This window comes from Electrophorus electricus, chromosome 12 (genome assembly GCF_041902795.1).
Source record: "Electrophorus electricus isolate QZ-2024a chromosome 12, ASM4190279v1, whole genome shotgun sequence".
Lineage (NCBI taxonomy): Eukaryota > Metazoa > Chordata > Actinopteri > Gymnotiformes > Gymnotidae > Electrophorus > Electrophorus electricus.
Genome location: NC_137508.1, coordinates 27,025,334 through 27,047,768, shown reverse-complemented (window position 1 = coordinate 27,047,768; position 22,435 = coordinate 27,025,334). Strand labels below are relative to the sequence as shown.

Below are 22,435 nucleotides of genomic sequence, written 5' to 3'. Positions count from 1 at the left end.
TGCACATCCGCACCTCCCCTACACACCTGCTCCGGTACCTGCACATCCGCACCTCCCCTACACACCTGCTCCGGTACCTGCACAGCCGCACCTCCCCTACACACCTGCTCCGGTACCTGCACAGCCGCACCTCCCCTACACACCTGCTCCGGTACCTGCACAGCCGCACCTCCCCTACACACCTGCTCCGGTACCTGCACAGCCGCACCTCCCCTACACACCTGCTCCGGTACCTGCACAGCCGCACCTCCCCTACACACCTGCTCCGGTACCTGCACAGCCGCACCTCCCCTACACACCTGCTCCGGTACCTGCACATCCGCACCTCCCCTACACACCTGCTCCGGTACCTGCACAGCCGCACCTCCCCTACACACCTGCTCCGGTACCTGCACAGCCGCACCTCCCCTACACACCTGCTCCGGTACCTGCACAGCCGCACCTCCCCTACACACCTGCTCCGGTACCTGCACAGCCGCACCTCCCCTACACACCTGCTCCGGTACCTGCACATCCGCACCTCCCCTACACACCTGCTCCGGTACCTGCACAGCCGCACCTCCCCTACACACCTGCTCCGGTACCTGCACATCCGCACCTCCCCTACACACCTGCTCCGGTACCTGCACAGCCGCACCTCCCCTACACACCTGCTCCGGTACCTGCACAGCCGCACCTCCCCTACACACCTGCTCCGGTACCTGCACATCCGCATCCCTTTCACTTTAATCCAAAGTATTCTCTCTCTTTATGTGTCACTGTCTCTGACTATCATGCACACACACAAGCTCTCTGTCTGTCTGTCTGTCTGTCTCACTTTCTCTGTTTCTGTCAAACACACACACACACACACTGTTCTAATCCCTGTCACTGGAGTGACAGGTTACAGTAATGCCAGTTGACATGGGCACCTACCCACAACCCCCCCCAGCCCCTGCCTTGCTCCACCACGCTCTGCACTGCACCACCACGTCGAGTGTTTGTCAACGACCTTCACAGCCCAGTCTCGCTCCCTCCCTCTCCCTCCCTCCCTCTCTCTCTCTCTCCCCCTCCCTCTCTCTCTCTCTCTCTCTCTGTGTCTTTATGACTCTGTCTGAAACCGACAACACGCACAGTGAGAGTCGGTCCCTGCTGGTGTGAAGGACGTGGTGGGAGGGGCTGGGTGAGCAGAGATGAGATCAGAGCGGCGCATGCAGCCCCTGCTGTAGGCCACAGGCCAGGAGATCACAGCGGATCTGCTCAGATTTGATGACTGTGAACACATCCTGCCCCAGGGTATTTCTAAGGGTCCCCATGCATACAAGGGCCTCTAACCCTCTACACACACACACACACAAATTGCCTCAGGATGGGCTACCACAAAACAAAAAGACAAAGATTTATCTGTTCTCCAGCCAAACCACAGGCAGTATGAAGATCCATAGCTCCTGAGTGCACACACAAGCCCTTTCAAATGGGCTCTGCAGGTGTCCTCTTGAAGTGCCCCAGGGAACCGTCCGCTGTCTTTCTGTGGTCGAAGGTGTTTTTACCCTTCTTCTCCCTTGCCAATAAAGCCATGTAAAACCCCAGAGCTTGTTAAAATTGCGTTTCCAGGGATATGGCAGGCTTTCACAGTGTTGCTCCTGCACACGCTCAGTGTCCTGATAACCACACTGCTTCTTGAGATTTCAGGGAGCAGGCGATTCTCCGCTCTGCCGTATCCCTCCGCAGCTCCAGTAAACACACACTACCACGAGATGCGCTCTGTGTGTGTGTGTGTGTCATTAGAGTGAGAATTCTAGAGGTGGTTGCACAGCCAGGAAGACCTGAAGGAGACGCCTTCGAAGTCTGAAGTAGCCATCAGAGAGGAAAAGCTCCTATAAATAACACACACACAGCTCATCTCTCAAGCCTGAGAGCACAGGGCTGGTAAGGACTATTCCATACCAATCTCACTGAAGCATCTGCCTCTCAGACCAGGCCGGGTCTGTGTCCCAGGGCCCCTTTACTGCCGAGACGTGTGGACGGAAACCTGGCTGTGTTCACCTTTGGACTCCTTTTTGGACTCCTTTGTTGAGACAAAAGCTCAGGAACAAACACCTGAGGGAACCAACTGCATGGGAACGTAATGACGTTGGACCTGACTGAAGATGTACTAAAGTGGAAAGACACACAGCCTTGTTCTGGGTGGAGAACAGGAGCCACAGAGCGACCTCTGACCCCACCTACGCTTCATAACAATGTTCATAACATTAATATTCTTATTTATAGAACACCATTCATTCAGGTAAAATGCAGCTTAAATGACTTTTTGGTGTAATGTAAAAACAAATTAAAAAATATCAAAGAGTCAGCAAATAGAACAGTAAAACAGGCAATTAATAAACACAAACCTATCAATGTGCACATGCCAACCTCCACACACACATGCATGCACACACACAAACCTATAAACGTACACATGCTGACCTCCACGCACACCATACAGACATTCTCACACACACACACACACACACACACACACACACAGCTGTCCGTCATCATGGCCTTGCTCCATGACATCTCTTTTAACACGTCTGCACTTTACTGCCAAATGTCTGCCACGCAAGCTCCAGTCCACAGCGTGTAAAAGCCATTTGTCACGGTGCCGTCTGTCTTACCCCTGCGCTCATATTCCTGCCCCCTGGGCTCGGCCCACCTGCCCTCAACATGCCCAATAACACCCGCCTAAGTCCCATCTGACCCTAAGGGCCTGACCCGTCTCCTCCAGCCAAAATAAGCCTGTCCGCTGCGGGGCCGTGGGAGGCAAAGGCAGCCCAGCTGAGGTGCTCTCCACTGGGCCACGGAGTCACGCCAGACCTGCCTGTTGGGCTGTGAGAGATGGACGGGGCAGATGTGCGGTTTATGGGCCAGCTTTGAAACGCGATCGCGGACGCAGAGGATGCCGGTCGTAAGTCATTGGACACACCTTGTCAGACCCTCCCAACCAGAGGAAATGTGTGCAGAGTCGTTTTTGATTCTGAGTTCACAGGCAGGGCTGGATTACAGTCAATGTGTGTGTGTGTGTATGAATTTATCTTTTAATGGCAGCCACTGATAGCTGCAATGTGCTGCCAATTAAGCTGCTTATCTGGCTAAACACATCTTGCTCTCTCTCTCATTTTGTCTTGTGTTTCACAGTACTGCACAATACAGTCTGACTTCTACAGCCCGTGTGTGTGTGTGTGTGTGTGTGTGTACCCGTCCACCAGTGGAAATGTGAGCGCACACTCCAGGTGTGACTGCTTACACACGACTCGTCAGGTTCTGCTACATCTCCCCAGCTGTGAGGAGGCTGCCGTGTCCCTGTAACCCCCTGCCCCACACCAGCCTCACCCCCACATCACCCCAGCCTCACCCGTCTCACCCCCACATCACCCCAGCCTCACCCCCACATCACCCCAGCCTCACCCGTCTCACCCCCACATCACACCAGCCTCACCCGTCTCACCCCCACATCACCCCAGCCTCACCCGTCTCACCCCCACATCACACCAGCCTCACCCGTCTCACCCCCACATCACCCCAGCCTCACCCGTCTCACCCCCACATCACACCAGCCTCACCCCCACATCACACCAGCCTCACCCCCACATCACACCAGCCTCACCCCCTTTGTATTCACAGGTCTTGTTTTACAAGTCAGATGTAGTAATAGAGTTCTACTACAAGAGGAGACGCTCTAAAAATGATGGACAGATGAGAGAGAGAGAAATTAATGAGAAGAGAAAAGAGAGAGAGACAAGGGGGAGATAGAAGAAGAGAAATGAAGAGATCATGAAAAAAGGATGAGACAGTGCAAGGGAGTGCTCGAAGGAGGAGAGAATAAAGAGAGAGAGAGAGAGAGAGATTCATGCACTCATTCAAAAGAGAGAAAGACAGATGCTCTCATTTGTGGTCCAGTAAAGCAGGACACGTTAACCCAGTGTGGGACAGAGAGGAAGAGGAGGAGCCCTGAGAAGACAAAGAGGAGGAAGAGTGGAGTTAGGCCACAGGGAAGGCTTTACGATACACACACACACACACACTCTCACAGACACACACACACACTCACACACACAAAAGGGCGATGTTTATTCCCCAATATTCCCCAAGCCACACACGAGGGGTCTGCACACAGCCCAACACGCACCGAGCTCAGATGCTGTCCAGGGTGACGATATAAACTGGCCCTGTAAAGGGAGAAACACAGCACCTCCTCACACACACTCCCAGAAACAAGGTCGGGAACAGTTGCGATCTTTGGGCAGGCAGTTTGTCCCTGAGCGACAGTCTCTGTAGGGACACCGGAGTGGATTTCAGCGGGCGGCCTCCAGTATTATGATAAGTCGGGTTCGTTTTTTCTCCCTCCTTGGTGAAAAACTCAGGAAATGTCAGCCTGCCCTCGTCAATAACGTGTCAAGATGCTAAATTGACATTTCAGAGGCGGACAGGCCGTTGAAAGCCGGTGTCGCCACGCAAAGGGGGCGTGACAGAAGCGGAAGGAAAGGTTATTTGTCAACAACGGGCAGTCCGTCATGTTTCACCTTTCAGAATTCCCTTCACCTTTGCCGAGGGTGGGGTTATGGGTGGGTGTGTGGGTGGAGGTGCGGGTGGTCGGTGCAATCCAGGAAGCACTGAGGAGTGAGATATCCACACCCCCAACCCCCCACCCCCCTTTCGCCCAATTCATGTTGATTCAGGTCAGTTAAAATCGACTTTATCACCAGTCGATTTACACACAACCGCGTAGTACGGTGACATATATATATTTTTTATGAGTCTCATGTGATGCCATGGGCAGTAACAGCCCATTTAGCAATAAACTCACACAGTGAGAGTCAGCAGAGGGAGTCCATCAGACTGTAATGAGCATCGGCCGCGTTAGAAAGGTAAGTACAGTACTGGGACAGTAATACCGTACCTCAGTCTGGAGGGGACAGACCGCAAACCTCCCGTGGTCAGGCAGAGTGGAGACTGGCTCCAGCAGATGCAGACGGGATGCACGGGGACATGCTTGTAGCGCTAACGGCCAACGCTAGGTGCTATCGACTTTTAGGGAAATTCAGAAGGGTAGCAAGGTAATTAAGACACCGGAGGCCGTCGGTGGACGGGATACTAACGATCTGTCGGCAGCGTCTGGAAGAGGAGGACCGGAGAGAGCCGCACAGGCCTCGGATGCGTCTAGTGGCTCTGCCTCAGGCAGCAGGGAAAACAGGGCGACTGTATGCGCCGAACAGACCGTTCAGAACACTGAAGAGTCACAACCCTGAAGACTCAGCACGCTGAAGTCACAACCCTGAAGACTCAGAACACTGAAGAGTCACAACCCTGAAGACTCAGAACACTGAGTGAAGAGTCACAACCCTGAACACTCAGAACATTGAAGAGTCACAACCCTGAAGACTCAGCACACTGAGTGAAGAGTCACAACCCTGAAGACTCAGAACATTGAAGAGTCACAACCCTGAAGACTCAGCACAGAGTGAAGAGTCACAACCCTGAAGACTCAGCACACTGAAGAGTCACAACCCTGAAGACTCAGAACACTGAGTGAAGAGTCACAACACTGAGGGAAGATTCATTTCTGGTTCAAGACTAAACAACTGTGTGCACACATGCAATATGGGGTAGCTCGTGGAGTAGATAAAGAGATAGAGACAGAGAGACAGAAATAGAGACAGAGAGACATGGGGAGAGAAAGAGAGAGAGACAGAGAGAGAGAGAGAGAGAGCGAGATTCATGCACTCATTCAAAAGCACACCCAACAAATTAAAGGGAAAATACTGTCTTGTTTCAAAGACCTAACAAAAGCATTTGACTCTGTTTGGAACAATGCATTATATTCCAAGTTACACAATGCATTATATTCCCAGTTACTTCAGAGTGGAGTTGGAGGGAAACTGATTTAATTAAATCCAAATACAAAGACATAGAACACAAGGACGTACATGAGTGCATCAAGGTTGTAATCTATCTCCCACACTCTTCAATATTTACCAACAAATTGGCCACAATCCTTAACAATCAACACTTTTAGGATTAGAATTAAATGAAAAAGAACTAAAATTCTTTTTACATGCAGATGATTTGGTTCTGTTAGCTTTACCACAACATGTAAATAAACAACAACTGTCAATCGTCATATTGTCATAATTGCATATTACTCAATAAAAACAATAACACTAAAATCATGATTTAAAAAAAGCCAGATCACAGAAAACAAAACTCCACTTCCCCTTTGGGGGCACCACACTGAGCCCACTTCAGCCCACTGTGGAATATCATCATGTAGGGTTATTAATCTGGACATTTGACCCCTTCAGCAAGACTATGCATGCACCGGCAAGGCTATATTATAGGGATATATTATATTATTATATTAATATATTATTATTATATTAAAATATCTATTAATACATTCAGCCCACTAGTTCAGATTTGGCTAAAAATATGTAATTATATCATTAAGCCCACACTACTATATGGCAGTGAGGTAGCAGGTCCAATAATTAGTCAGAAAGACTTCTTTAACGGACACGTCTGAGTAAAAAATTCATTTGGAATTTTGCAAAGTTTAAAAGTACATCATCATCACAGCAGATCTGCCCCATACTAAAGAGCTTGGTGAACGTTCCTTCTCTCTTACTGCATTTTCTAAAGTTTTCCGTTCTGCTCCCACTTCCGCCGGCACACCAAAGTGTCCTGTTAGCACACAGCCTACACCCACAAACACACCCCACAGACCCTGCAAAGAAAAACACCACCTTCACAGTACAGTCACCTACACCCTCTCACAACCACACCTCTGAACCACACACAAAACCCAGCCAAATTGATATATTAATAATTGGATCAATTAAATTTCTTCAATTATATCCATTTAAAATTGAAAATTCAACACAAAAACAAGTATGTGTATATCTACACAACAATAAAGCTATTTAAATTTGAGAGAAGGAGAAAGTCTATGAGTGTGTGTGTGTGTGTGATTGAGAGAGAGAGAGCGAGAAACAGGCATAGTATCTTCTTTCGAGGCAGCGACAGCACCGAGACCCAGTGACCACAGTCTAGCCATGGAAATAGAGCTATTGCCAAAAACAGAGCCGTGTGGTCACTGCATTGCACTGCCCAAAACAAAGCAGTGTGTTCTCACTGCAACGCACTGCCAAAAACGGAACAGTGTGTGGTCACTGCAGGCCAGATGAGCAGGACACAATATGCTGACAAAACCCCCAAAAAACACATGAGCTGTTTTCTCTCAGTGTGAAAATATCTAACCCGTGCAGAAGGAAGCTGATTGGCTGGCTGGGGGCTGATTGGCTGGCTGGGGGCTGATTGGCTGGCTCAGCTATGTGCACTCCATGTCTGTGGCAACACGGTAGAAGAACCATAACCCAAACTCAGCTTGGGTTCTCTCTCACCGTCACTGACACACAAGCAAAAGGCTCGGCTAAAACACGGCAGTGGCGGCAGGCCACGGTACCGCAGAGAAAGAAGAAAGAAGGAGAGAGCGAGAGAAAGGGCCAGTTTTGTCGTCTGCCCTGAGTCTGGGGGTTTGACAAGAGGCTGAACAGACCGGAGGTCAGAGTGCTGTTATCTGACCAGAGGACTCCGCATTAAAGCCACAGTCTCAGGTTCAACAGGGAGACGCATGAGAGACAAAAGGAGGAATAAGGGCAAAGATTGAAAGAGGAGGAGCACAAGGAAGAGAAAGAGGAAATTAACAGAGGGAGGGAGGGAGGGAGGGAGGGAGTTCGTCAATATGGCAGCGGGAGGAACTTCCTGCAGAGAGACGGGGACGTATTCTAGCTCGGGTGTGCTGGGAGGCTGCTCTTCTGTGGCGGAGATCAACCTTTGTGTGTCTGCACATGGCCCTCCCTCACTGGAGGCCAGGACATGGTGTCCTCAGATCAGCGACCCAGACAGAATTGAAAATACCTCTTTGGCAAAGTGGCCACAGATGACAGGTGCATATGTGTGTGTGTGTGTGTGTGTGTGTGTGTGTGTGTGTGTGTGTGTGTGACCATGCGTGTCTCTGTGTGTTTGTTTGTGTGTGTGTGTGTGTGTGTATGAGCATGTGTGTTTGTATATATCTGCATGTGTGTTTGTGTGTGTATATATCTGCATGTATGTGAACGTGTGTGTGTAACCATGCGTGTCTCTGTGTGTTTGTTTGTGTGTGTGTGTGTATGAGCATGTGTGTATTTATGTGTATATATCTGCATGTATGTGAACGTGTGTGTGTGTGTGTGTGTGTGTGTGTGTGTGTGTGTGTAGCGATGAGGAGACATCAATTTCTCACAAAAAGAGGAAGAAAAAAAGAGGAAGCAGAGGGGTGAGTCAAGGTCTCCCCCCTATTTCACCGAGCCAGAAGAACTAACAGGCAATTTACCTCCACCATCCACCACCAGACAGACAGAGACAGGAGGCCACAGTACTGCCCTCTAATGAACAGACACACAGAGAGAGAAGAACCGTATGGGCTGGCCGATATAAGCAATGATGGCTGATCAGAGAGAAGACATGGGCCACAAGTACAATAATGACGGAGCAGACAGAGCTGCGCTTTCTTGCTGAAATATCTGACCAGCTACACTAAACGTACTTGATTAAGTCTGAGATGATAAACTCTGAGTTTAGCTTTTCTCAATCAAACTGGCCGTTCTGTAAGGGGAAAAACGGAGAAATCAACATTTAATATAATGCCTGTTTACAACATGAGGGACGTGCATAAACCAACTTGTTTAAGTGCAGTTTTTTGCTGTGTTTTTTAAATTCAGAATAACGTGTATAGCATTTCTAGTATTATAGTTAGTACAGTTCTATTATGACAGTTATGGTTCCATTTTAAGAGTTATGGTTCTATTATGACGGTTATGGTTCTATTATGACGGTTATGGTTCTATTATGATGGTTATGGTTCTATTATGACAGTTATGGTTCCATTTTAAGAGTTATGGTTCTATTATGATGGTTATGGTTCTATTATGACAGTTATGGTTCCATTTTAAGAGTTATGGTTCTATTATAATGGTTATGGTTCTATTATGACAGTTATGGTTCCATTATGATGGTTATGGTTCTTTTTACAATAATTACTATCATCAGATAGACATCCATTCTTCTTGTTTTAATGATATTTTGGCAACACAGTATTAAAATGTGGATATGCCAATAAAGCGTACTGATCATCGAGAGAGAGAGAGAGAGAGAAAGAGCGAGAGAGAGAGAGAGAGAGGGAAACAGAGTTCAAAGCAGTTTGGAGCCTTTTCTTCTGTCCCATCACTGCTAGCAGTTCATGGGCTAAAAGTGGCATAAAGCAGATGTGTTGCTGTAGTCTTGTTAATGAACCAGTGTTGTAGCAGCAGGAAACGGGGTACTGGGAGTGGGACGCTGGGCACTGGTAGTGGTTTTAGGCCCTGCTGGGTGACACAGGAATGGAACAGGATGGTTTCATCATTCCCTCCCATCCAGTACCCCTTCACTTGTCAAATACTCGGACACTGTGCTATTTGTAGAAGACAAATAGCAGCAGGTTATGACATTTCTCTGCTTCGCTGAGTACGATTTTCCGAGGGACAAAGTGGTTTTTAAATATTGACAAACTCAGGGGCAAATCATTTGAAGAGATCAATGGAATCTCAGGTAAGCACACAGCATTCTGGTCAGAGTGGAAAAAAACCCCCAGCACTGCACATGGTATAGGGGTGAGGAGAAAGAGAGAGAGACAGAGAATCAGAGACAGTGAGACAGAAAGAAGGAGACAGAGAGAGAGAGAGAGACTGTGAGACACAGCGAGACAGAAGGAGGCAAAAGGCCTAGGAGAGGAGAGTAATTACACCACTCTGAGCATTGTAGATTTCTCCGACTGTCAAAGAGTGCAGACACTGAGAGGCAATCTAAGATGGTGCCGAGGCTCCAGGCATTCATCCTGCCCTGTTCGTCTGCAGCGCTGCTTCATAATGCGCCGTAATTCTGAGTAATTACAGGCCTGATCGGAGGAATATTGTGCTGCTCTCTGATGAGTCCCCTGATATCAGCGTGTGGAGGTGAATAAAAGGGCTGAATTACAGAGCAAAGTTGTAGTTCCTGAGCAGTGAAAGCATGGGGAGGAAAACTGAATGTGAAATTATTCACAAAACTAAACTGAACGTGAAAAAACGCGCAACACTAAATTGAAGGTGGCACAGTGAACAGGAACAGGAAACAGGAAATGATGCGCGTGCGTGGTGGGTAATGCTCAAGGTTGTTGGTTGAGATGTAGAATTCTGATCAGACAATAAAGTGCTTGAGGCTATCGTTGGACTGAAACATGAGGATTAAGTTGTACATTGAAACAGCTCCTCAATAATTAACTTTAACAGATCAAGAGCTCAGATGATGTCCACCGACTCTGTGATGGTAAGAGCTGTTTGCTATTATGTGTAACTCTCTCACCTTTAACAGGAAAAAGGAACTTTTAGGGACTGAGGGAGCCATTTTAGCCACAACCCCTGACGAGTCACATCCCCGTATCTGAGGAGTCACATCCCCGTATCTGACGAGTCACATCCCCCAGGTCTGACGAGTCACAACCCCGTATCTGACGAGTCACAACCCCGTATCTGACGAGTCACATCCCCCAGGTCTGACGAGTCACATCCCCCAGGTCTGACGAGTCACATCCCCCAGGTCTGACGAGTCACATCCCCCAGGTCTGACGAGTCACATCCCCGTATCTGACGAGTCACATCCCCGTATCTGACGAGTCACATCCCCCAGATCCCAGATCTGATGAGTCACATGCCCGTATCTGACAAGTCACATCCCCCAGCTCTGAGGAGTCACATCCCCGTATCTGACAAGTCACATCCCCCAGCTCTGACGAGTCACATGCCCGTATCTGACAAGTCACATCCCCCAGCTCTGAGGAGTCACATCCCCCAGCTCTGAGGAGTCACATCCCCCAGCTCTGAGGAGTCACATCCCCCAGCTCTGAGGAGTCACATCCCCCAGCTCTGAGGAGTCACATCCCCCAGCTCTGAGGAGACTCTAGTAATCTGAGGAGAGATCTTTTCTGTTGTCTGACGTAATCAATCTCAGCCTAACACGTACGTCCATTTCTTAACATGATAAAAGCCCTGTTTAATATGGTGAGCTCTCTACAAATGCAACAATGCCACTTCAAAGATTCTACATGATGCTCTTGGGATTTTAAGTATTTTTAATTGCGAGAAAATGGTGTACTTCTCAACACTAATATGTTTGGGATGCAAAGAAGGAACACACACACACACAGTCACACGCTCACAGACTTTTTTAATGAGGACAGCTAAGCAGAATCTTATCCTAAACTTTTAAAAACACAACACTGGAGTACTCACTGTTATATATATATATATATATATATATATATATATATATATATATATATATATATATATATATATATATATGTGTGTGTGTGTGTGTGTGTGTGTGTGTGTGTGTGTGTGTGTGTGTGTGTGTTTGAAAACCCACATGGACACAAAGGATTCCTAGTAAGAGAACCAGCTCCATGCAGTAGGGCACAACAAACACATGCAATTTTCTTAAAAATAAAACAGAAATCAATTATACATGCAGTTCTGTGTAGCCAAGGGAACTGGGAACTGCGTAGCCAATGGAACTGGGAACTGCGTAGCCAGGGGAACTGGGAACTGCGTAGCCAAGGGAACTGGGAACTGCGTAGCCAGGGGAACTGGGAACTGCGTAGCCAGGGGAACTGGGAACTGCGTAGCCAGGGGAACTGGGAACTGCGTAGCCAAGGGAACTGGGAACTGCGTAGCCAAGGGAACTGGGAACTGCGTAGCCAAGGGAACTGGGAACTGCGTAGCCAAAGGAACTGGGAACTGCGTAGCCAAAGGAACTGGGAACTGCGTAGCCAAAGGAACTGGGAACTGCGTAGCCAAAGGAACTGGGAACTGTGTAGCCAGGGGAACTGGGAACTGTGTAGCCAGGGGAACTGGGAACTGTGTAGCTAAGGGAACTGGGAAGCCAGGGGAACTGGGAAGCGTGAACATCTTAAGGAAGCCTATGCTTAAACAGGAAAGTGATGGAGGGAAAAGAAAAGCAAAAGAAAAGAACCAGACTTGGTAGAGGCTCGCTGGGGATGTGGGTGGGGGTCCCTCACAGCTTTGCTCAACTACTGAAATTCCTGCTCTGTAAAATCACTCCTTTCATGCCCAATGCATCTGACAGTGGTGATCGAGCTGGTGTGTGTGTGTGTGTGTGTTTGTGTGTAGCCCATCCACTCCAGTGACTGCTAGGAAGGTCCAGGCACCTCACACACACACAGGATGGTCTCACCCCACACTCCCTTAAATCACTCCTCCTCTCCCCTCTTCTCCCAATCCTCCCTGCTCACTCTCTGTGTTCTACTCATTCTCTCTTTCTACCCCCTAGTTCACTCGTCCTCTCTTTAACTCTCTCTCTCTCTGTGATATCAGACTGCAGACATTCTCTCCTCCCCATGCCCACGGTGGTCTATTAAAACACGCCTCGGACAAACCCCCCAGTCTCTGCTTTTCGCTACTACTACACAGGGGGCTGACTGGCCCCCGTCGCCATGGCAATCCTCCACAGCAAGTCGGCTTGTTCGGAACATCGATGGCCGCTCAGGATAACGAGCCGCTTCCCGATCACTGATCAATAGCAGGAGATACACACACGCACGCACGCGCGTACGGGGAAGCACTTAATGAAGCTTTGGCGGTGGGGGGGGGGGGTCTGGTTGGCTGCCGGTAAGGCTGGGGTTTGCATTCTGAGACAGCCTGCACATGGCTATTAGGAAAAGCAGCCACTTTAGATAAAAGCCTCTCGTATGATGAGTGGAGTGACACAGATCTGGTTAAGATGAGTGTCTGGTCAGAGGGAGACACACACACACACACACACACACACACGGGCGCATACACACACTTGTATTATTATCTGGATCAAATCCCACGATGACTACATCTGCCCCTAACCGTAAGCGTGTGCTCAGTAACGACCCCTCTGGACTCCATGGTGTGTAAGACGGGGTTGAAGCACATTTCCCAGCTGTGCCATGAGGTCTGCTTGGAGACAAACCGCCATGGATACGCCGTGGGAGCCTAAAGACAGGTCGTCTATACATGTTCCACATTTCACTTTTTCCATAGAATAAGGCCACTTTCACAATTTTTGCCTAAAATTATTTTACAATACTGGATCAAGGTTCAAGTATCAACATGGAAAACAAGAATCCCAAATATTACAGGCCTAGTAACGCCAACACAGCAAACAAATAACAACAGTACTCCAAGAGTTTGATCCAAATAACAACAGTACTCCAAGAGTTTGATCCAAATAACAACAGTACTCCAAGAGTTTGATCCAAATAACAACAGTACTCCAAGAGTTTGATCCAAATAACAACAGTACTCCAAGAGTTTGATCCAAATAACAACAGTACTCCAAGAGTTTGATCCAAATAACAACAATACTCCAAGAGTTTGATCCAAATAACAACAGTACTCCACACCGCAGCACACACCACCTCTTAGGAGCTAAAGCAACATGACCAGACTCAGTATGAATAGACTCAGTACGGACAAAGTCATCAGAGACTGACTCATTAGAACTGACTGACTCAGACTCATTTGAGCTGACTGACTCAGACTCTTTTGAGCTGACTGACTCAGACTCTTTTGAGCTGACTGACTCAGACTCTTTTGAGCTGACTGACTCAGACTCTTTTGAGCTGACACTGCAGTCAGGAACAAGCTGCTTAAAATGTGAGAGACATGAGCTTAGAGACCGTGTGTGTGTGCACACGTGCGTGTGTATGCATGTGGGCATGTATGTGCTTGCGCGTCCCTGTGTGTGTGTGTGTGTGTGTGCTGTCTACATGAGTGTGTGAAATCTTACTTAAAGGATTGTGTGCCTGTGTGATTAGCTATTTAGACATCTCTCTATGAGTATCTTATCAAATGCTTATGAGTGTGTGCATTTGAGTGTGTGTATGAGTGACTGTCCTCACACACGTAACAACACTCACAACCACTCACACACACATGCTCGCAGTCACGTGCATGCAGAGACACCACTTACACGGAACACGTTCCAATATACGTTAGTACGTATTTGTTTGCATGTAAGTGACTGTTGGTGTGTGTCTGTATGTGATTGTTAGTGTGAATCTGTGTGTTTGTGTGTGCCAGCGTGCATGTAAGTGCCGTGTCTGCGTACGTGAAAATGTATTTGCGCATGCATGTAACTGTGAGTGTGTAGTCAAACAGAGAGAGAGAGAGGGAGAGAGAGAGAGAAAGAGAGGGAGGGGTAAAGAGAGAGAGAGAGAGAGAGAGAGAGAGGGAGGGAGAGCGAGAGCGAGAGAGAGGGAGGTAGAGCGAGAGGGAGGTAGAGCGAGAGCGAGAGAGAGAGAGAGCAAGAGAGAGAGGGAGGTAGAGCGAGAGCGAGAGAGAGAGGGAGGTAGAGCGAGAGCGAGAGAGAGAGAGAGAGAGAGAGAGGACAAATTCTGAGCTGGAGGTTATTACCTTCATGATTCTAATACAGAATGACTACAGGCACTGAAACTCTCAGATCAGGCACGGCCTGTGCAGAAATGTGGGTGTTTGTGTGGACGTGTGTGGGTGTTCATATGTGCGCATATGTGTGGGAGGAAAGACACATAGAAGATCTTTTTTCTTTATTGAAAATAAATAAAAAGATGAAAAAAGAAAGTGAAAGAGAGAGAGAGAGAGAGAGAGAGTGCCATGCCAGTAATACTTAGTAACATGAGTGTATGTGGTGCTCTGGTACATTAGAGTTACTATATGTGGTGCTCTGCTACGTTAGTGTTACTGTATGTGATGCTCTGACACATTAGAGTTACAGCATGTGCTGCTGTGGTACATTAGAGTTACGGTATGTGGTCCTCTGGTACACTAGAGTTATGTTATGTGATGCTCTGGTACATTATAGTTACTGTATGTGGTGCTCTGATACATTAGAGTTACTGTATGTGGTGCTCTGGTACATTAGAGTTACGGTATGTGGTGCTCTGGTACATTGCAGTTACTGTATGTGGTGCTCTGGTACATTGCAGTTACTGTATGTGGTGCTCTGGTACATTGCAGTTACTGTATGTGATGCTCTGATACATTAGAGTTACTGTATGTGGTGCTCTGATACATTAGAGTTACTGTATGTGGTGCTCTGGTACATTAGAGTTACGGTATGTGGTGCTCTGGTACATTAGAGTTATGGTATGTGGTGCTCTGGTACATTAGAGTTACGGTATGTGGTGCTCTGGTACATTAGAGTTACGGTATGTGGTGCTCTGGTACAGAGGCGTGATAAGCGCTCAAACAAAGCCCCTGCCACACTTCCAGCTCTGGCCTTTTAGCCCCAACCCTGGGAGGGTTACCAGCTGAGCTCTTAACCATGGCCAGCAGTGGGAATTAAAGCGCTACTAAAGCACCAGAGGAAGGGTTTAACACAAAAGGCCGCTTAAACGCACACGGTCTCCGCAGGAAGCCCGACACACTGATTGGACGCGACATGCTCCAATAAAACTTTCCACAAGACCTCTGAGTGCAAACCGGCGATTTTACAGACAGACAGAGAGACCAAAAAGAGAAAAATAAAGAGGGACAGAGAATGAAAGGAAGAAAGAGAGCAAAAGGAATAAACGGCGGGAGAGACGGAAAGAAACCGAAAGAAAAGAGAAATATGGGGCACCAGAGGAAGAGACACACAGAGGGTGCGTTTGTCTGCCGACTAGAATTATGCTACTTATTTTTGCAACTATTATTTTTTATTTTATTTCTCTAACTACTGTTATTTTATCATTGTAATGAATTGCCTATAACGCTATAGTTTCTATTAGTGTCACTGAAAATGTTAATCTTTATACTTTACTGTGCAACAGTGCACTTTACACATGTCAATAAAGCTAAATTACACAGAGAGATAGAGGAAGGGGCGGGGCTTATGCTCCCTGCCTTACCATTGGTGGAGGGCGGGGCTACAGCTCTATAGAGAGCGGGCGTAAACTCCTCCTCTGAGTCCGAGCCCCCAACAGCCTGCACAGGGGCACTGCTGAGCACCGAACTCTGGTTGTCATGGAGATTGGGTGATGGTGGCTGGGAATGGCAATGTTCAGATGGACTGGGGAGAGAGGATGGCATGGGAGAACCTACAGAACACACACACACACACACACACACACACACACACACACACAGCAAAAACAAAGAAACCAAACAAAAACGTCAACAAAACAATAACACCAAAGCAAAAGTAATAAGAGTAACAGCAGAAACTCTGAGAGATTACAGAGAACAGACAATGGAGGAGACAGGGGATCTGGAAGCCAGAGAGATCCGGCAGGGAGACGGAATGCCCCACACATGCGCACGACCGCAAACTCAAAACTACTTCATGTTCCATGGAACTGAAATCAAATTTCAATTACCACTAAATCTGTTAGTTATTTAAAAAAAACTTGTGTGTGTCTACAGTACTGAAACCTCACACACGTGCTCCCTTGTACTGACGCCACCTGTCTCCATTGAGCACTGTCACCTGTCAGTCATCAGCAGTGTGCTGAATTATTCTAGTTTGGTCCAAATCTTTGTGAAATTTTGACTTGAAATTCTGTGTGCGTTTTCTTACACCAGCCACCTGTTACTCTGTCTGGTGTTTGTTTCTTTAGATCTTAACAATGTCTAGTATCACAAACTGTTGTGCCAGACTATTTTTGCGTGTGTGTGTGTGTGTATCCTGTTCCTCAAACCCGGTTCATTCTCCAGTTCCTGTAGAGGAATGGAGTCATCCATCAGTATCCGGGCTGACAGTATGATTGGCTTCTGTTCTACGTTCTGCCCTATTTAGTCACAGTTATTTTTCCACCAAAAGCTTTTTTTAGCCACTACCAGTCAAGTGCGAGAGCTAATGTTCAGTCTCATTCACACCACACTGCATTTAATACTGAAACCAGCAGCCCAAAACAATCAGAACTCTGTCAAGACATACACTCCCCCTAATGGGTGCCATTCACAGCCCGAACCAGGAGCAGTGTTGCCTTTCTGGGTCGGTCAGTGGTGAATGACTGATCCGAGATCAGTTCAGGACAAGCAGGTAGAGGCGCTTTCGAGCACATCTGAGCTCATGGTGTGAAAGTGTGACAGAAAGCTTGAGCACTTTGGAAAGGCTCAGGGTCTTTCGATCGGGGGTGCTTCCTAACAAAGAGAGCGAGAGAGAGAATGTGTGAGAGAGAGAGAGAGAGAAAGAGTGTATATAGAGAGAAAAGGGGAACAATAAATGAATTCCTTTAATTATCGCTGGCTTTATTTGCAAAGCTATGAATGGAAGCCCAGTGTATAAGACTGAAGGCCACAGAGCACAAGAGCTCCCGGTAACCCCATCGAGCTGCAGTGTGTGTGTGTGTGTGTGTGTGTGTGTGTGTGTGTGAGAGTGTGTGTGTGTGTGTGTGAGAGAGAGAGAAGGACGTGAATGACCCAACAAAGCCATTCTCTCTAGCTGAAGTGACAGACTGCTCTGGGCTCTGTGGCCCACGGCAGAGTTCGGAACGGTAGACCGTGTTACAGGAGATTCCAAGGTCTTTGAGAATTCCTTTTAGGGAGAATCATTCTGATTACATTTGTGTTAAAGCTGTTCTCTATCTACACACTGCTAACAGGCGAGAAAGGAGCTGACTAAATACCTCTGAGCTCAGCACAGAGAGAGAGAGAGGGAGAGAGAGAGACAGCAGGCAATGTGTAATACTTCCTGCTTTGATAGATTTTGCATGCCTCATCATCACTTTCCACCACCTACCACACAGCCCTACACACAATCCTACACACAGTCTTACACCCCCAAACACATGCCCACCCACCCAACACACACACACACACAGACACACACGCACAAAGACACAGAAGAGATCAAGCCTTTCCCCTCGTGTGTGATGACTTTAAGAGCCCACAAACTAATGAAGCCAGACCATAATGCATAGCAGCTGTGCGTAATGCATCCTGACTAAGCCAGGGAGGTGTTGAGGATGACGATGATGAAGGAGCGGTTAAAATGTCAGATGAGGTTAGAGTTTTGCGTTCTTTACTCCACTGGCTGAGATACAAACAAAAGTGTGTGTGATGAGGGAACATTAAAAATGAACGCATAAGAAAGGTGGTTTCCATTTAACAGACTCCCACAATGCAACAGGAAAGGGTGGCCAATACACACACACACATGCGCGCACACTTGATCATCAGGTTGTTATTCTCCAATTCTCATCACTTGGCTGAACTAAACCAAACATGGCTGTGTTTGTCAGACATTGATTTTCCCCTTTGTGTGATTCTACCCAGAATTCATCGAGAGTGCTTCTTAGCTTGACACAGGGTCAAAACCAATCACCATCATCCTGGGCTTCAGTGTGTGTGGCGTGTGTGTGTGTGTGTGTGAATGTGCTGGGTGTGTGTGAGCATGTGTGCATGTGTGGGAGAGGCAGAAACAGTCTGGTCTTTGGTATACATGTCTGGGTTTTAACATTCAGATCTATAGGCAATCAATCAATATACTAACCGAAGAACTGAGGAAAAAAAGAAGCAATAGCGTACACACACACACAACCATACATATAAACACACACACAATTATACATATAAACACACACAATCACACATATAAACACACAATCATACATATAAACACACATAATCTCATATCTAAACACACACACAATTTTACATATAAACACACACACACACACACACACACAGTCTCCCTCTATTTGTCCCACACATTACCCATAAGGCACAAGCCTGAAGGACATGCTCCATATCTTCTCTCAATAAGAGGAGAGCGTGAATAAATCACCCCCCCCACACACACACACTTCACAGCCTCTTCTCTGGGACCAAAAGACATATTCACCCGTTCTTCTCAGACTAAACGCTCCGATGAGATAGTTAACAATATGACAACACACTCTTTAACCACAGAGAAAAGGTCTCATCAGAGAGAGAACGGGGGAGTCACAGTCCGGCCAAGGAGGCTCTACTATCTGGAACAGCAGCCTTCTTAAACCCCAAATGGCATCACGACAAACCAAAGGACGGCTTTGAAAATCTGAGCCCTTGTTTTATCATCTTAGGGGATTTTTGTCTGTAGAACACTGGCGAGAGGAGATGCGAGTAAAGAGGAACAAAAGACAACAAGGAGACTTGAAGATAGTTTTAGAGAAATATGGTGTTCTGTACATTGGGCTTGCCAGATAACAAGAGTTATTTATCACCCTGGCAACAGGCATGCTAGTTACGAGAAAGAGCATCACAGCCATGCAAATCTACACACACATACACATATTCTGGGCGCTGTATCAACGGAGTCCTTGAGAGTAAAGGAGAGTGCATGAAAGTACATGTTTAGATGTACAGATTATAGATGTACAGATTATAGATGTGTATGTGAAGAATAGTTCTTCATTTCTAGTCCCCCCAACCACTGGAGAGATGAAGGGGAATGAAGAAGGTGAACACAGCACCCCAGCAGGGCTGACTATACACAGTCACCATACACAGTCACCATACACACAGTCACCATACACACAGTCACCATACACAGTCACCATACACACAGTCACTATACACAGTCACCATAAACACAGTCACCATAAACACAGTCACTATACACAGTCACCATAAACACAGTCACTATACACAGTCACCATAAACACAGTCACTATACACAGTCACCATAAACACAGTCACTATACACAGTCACCATAAACACAGTCACCATACACAGTCACTATACACAGTCACCATAAACAGTCACTATACACAGTCACCATAAACACAGTCACCATAAACACAGTCACTAGAGACCACCAGAGCCCACAGGGTCGACCCACAAAGCGGTAACACAGTTCAGTCATTAAGTGCAGAGCTTGTGAGTCGTTTTTAGAATATATTTAAGAGTGCATTTAACACAAAGGGATGAATGGAGCACACTGCGTTGTACTGTAATTGTGTGTGTGTGTGTGTGTGTGTGTGTGTGTGTGTGTGTGTGTGTGTGTGTGTGTGTGTGTGTGTGTGTGTGTGTGTGTATCTCCACACTGTGGCAAGCCAATGAGAACTAAGTTAGTGGGCAGGGAGACGCATGAAGTGAGAGATGAAGAGAGGAAGGAGATCACCACAGAGATATCACTCCATTTATATCACTACAGAGAGAGAGAGAGAGAAGGTGAATGAGGGATTATATCGTATATACAAAGCACACAATGTAAGTGGCATAGACACATCAGTGGGTATTTTTCTAAAAGTACATTATCTGATCTGATCTTTTTGTTCTGGAGTTCTTGCTTGCATTATGTGATGCCGATAGAATTATAACCTTTCAGGGACAACACACACACACACACACACACACTCACACACACTCACACACACACTCTGACGTAAATAGCAGAGAGCCTGAGTGTGTTTATATCTATTGGAGCAGAACAATGCCAACTCTGCTCTTCACGTTTTCATTCTCCTTCTACTGCAATCTCTCTCTCTCTCTCTCTCTCTCTCCCTCTCTCTCTCTCTCTCTCCCTCTCTCTCTCCCTCCCCCCCCCCCTCTCTCTCCAACTCTCTCCCTCTCTCATTATCCTCCCAGGCTACATGTGAAGTGAAGCAGCAATGTCTCAGTTCAGACGATCACACAGAACTGTGGAAAGAGAAAGATAACCATATAACAGCCTTTACACCTGGGAACAGCACACTGACAAAACTAAAGGGTGAGAGAGAGAGAGAGAGAGAGTGTGAGTGAGAAAGAACGAGAGCAAAAGAGAGAAAAAGAGAGGGAAGGAGAGCGAGAGAGAGAGAGAGAGAGGTACCTACAGAATGACTAATTTAGATATGGGAAAATGACTCAGACCAGATGTGTCTACACAAACTGCGGAAAGCTACGTAATGCCCTCTCAGTTCTGGAATGTTCCGTATCGGAGCTGGGATCCAGAGAGATGAGATACAGGAGCAACCTGTATGCTCGCACCCTAGAGATGTAACAGCGTCTGGGAGGAGGTGTGTTCCCCCCACTGCTGAAGTTATCAGGGCGGTGACAGATGGGTTCCTGTTCGGGCGTGTGTGCATACACGTGTGAGTGTGTGTCTTGGTCAGTGTCTAGTCTACAGATGTGGGGAGAATAAAGGAAAGTTCACGTCCAAAAAGACGGAAGAAGAGCACAACTGCCTAATAATAAATATATGGATTTTTAGCATCAATAAATTAAACAGTATGGGAGGTGTGCAATTATTCAGAAGTGGTGTTAATCATCAGAAGGATGAAATATTTAACCTGCTATTGAGTGCTGGGAGGCTGGCCAGTCTGATCAATACCGAGAACAGATGAAGCCTCATCACGCATTCATCACTAAAAAACACACAGTCTGCTAATACCAGAGCTGCATCAACATACGGAGGAGGCAGGACGGAGCTCTGTAGACCTGCTATAGACCCGCTGTAGCCCTGCGTAGACCTTCTGTAGATCTGCTCTAAACATGGTGTAGACCTTCTGTAGATCTGCTCTAAACATGGTGTAGACCTGCCGTAGACCTGCTCTAAACATGGTGTAGACCTGCCATAGACCTGCTCTAAACATGGTGTAGACCTGCTGTAGAACCGTGTAGACTGCTGCACCAACCTTCCATCCAGCTGGCTGCATCCCTCTTCTACCCTTACCCCTCCACCCACCTCCCCACCTCCCCTACCCCTCCACCCACCTCCCCACCTCCCTTACCCCTTCTACCTTTCTCCTCTACTCCCTCCCTCTTCCTTTTCTCTCTCTCCTCTCACCCAGGAGATGTGGTATAATGCCTGTGTGCTGTGATCTCAGCCTCTAGCTCTGAATCGCTGCTCAGAACACCCCCGCTACCCCACCCACATAACCCCACCCCCAAATATCCAAACATTCCTGAGTGTCCCGCATCAAATCAGCGTCACAGCAGGTCCAAATGAAGACGGATTCCCCTAACTGAGTTTAGGCTGGGAGGTGAGTGCTCAGGCTGATGGGAGGATCTATAATTCCGCTCTTCTGATGTGGAGGAGAGGAGCTCTTTTCCCGCTCGGAGCGGCGAGATTCAATTTCCAGTGATTCACAGTGCAGTCACGCTAATGGGGGGTACAGGCGTACACAAGGCAACTGAAGGCCGAGGTGAGTGTAAGCAGAGATTAATAATATAATGTCCCCGATTCCTCAGGTCTTCCAGCAGACAAACACACACACACACACTCTGTGTCTCATTTTTGTTGCCTTATGTCATTCATGTAAACGGCAGCGTTACTGCTAACAGACTCTCTCTCTCTCTCTCCCTCCCTCTGCCTCCTTCTCTCTATCTCTCTCTCTCTCTCCATGTGACTCCCTCTCTCCCTCCCACCCTCTCTATCTCTCTCTCTCTC

The 22,435-nt window shown here is 47.4% G+C and overlaps 1 protein-coding gene across 1 annotated transcript in view; it reads right to left on the bottom strand.

Annotated features, from left to right (window-relative positions):
* Positions 1-22,435, bottom strand: part of tenm3 (teneurin transmembrane protein 3) — a 201,620-nt gene that overhangs the window by 108,554 nt on the left and 70,631 nt on the right. The window contains exon 3 of the mRNA XM_081724816.1: positions 15,992-16,180. Coding sequence (XP_081580942.1) covers positions 15,992-16,180 — 189 coding nt within the window. The remainder of the gene's footprint in view (positions 1-15,991; positions 16,181-22,435) is intronic.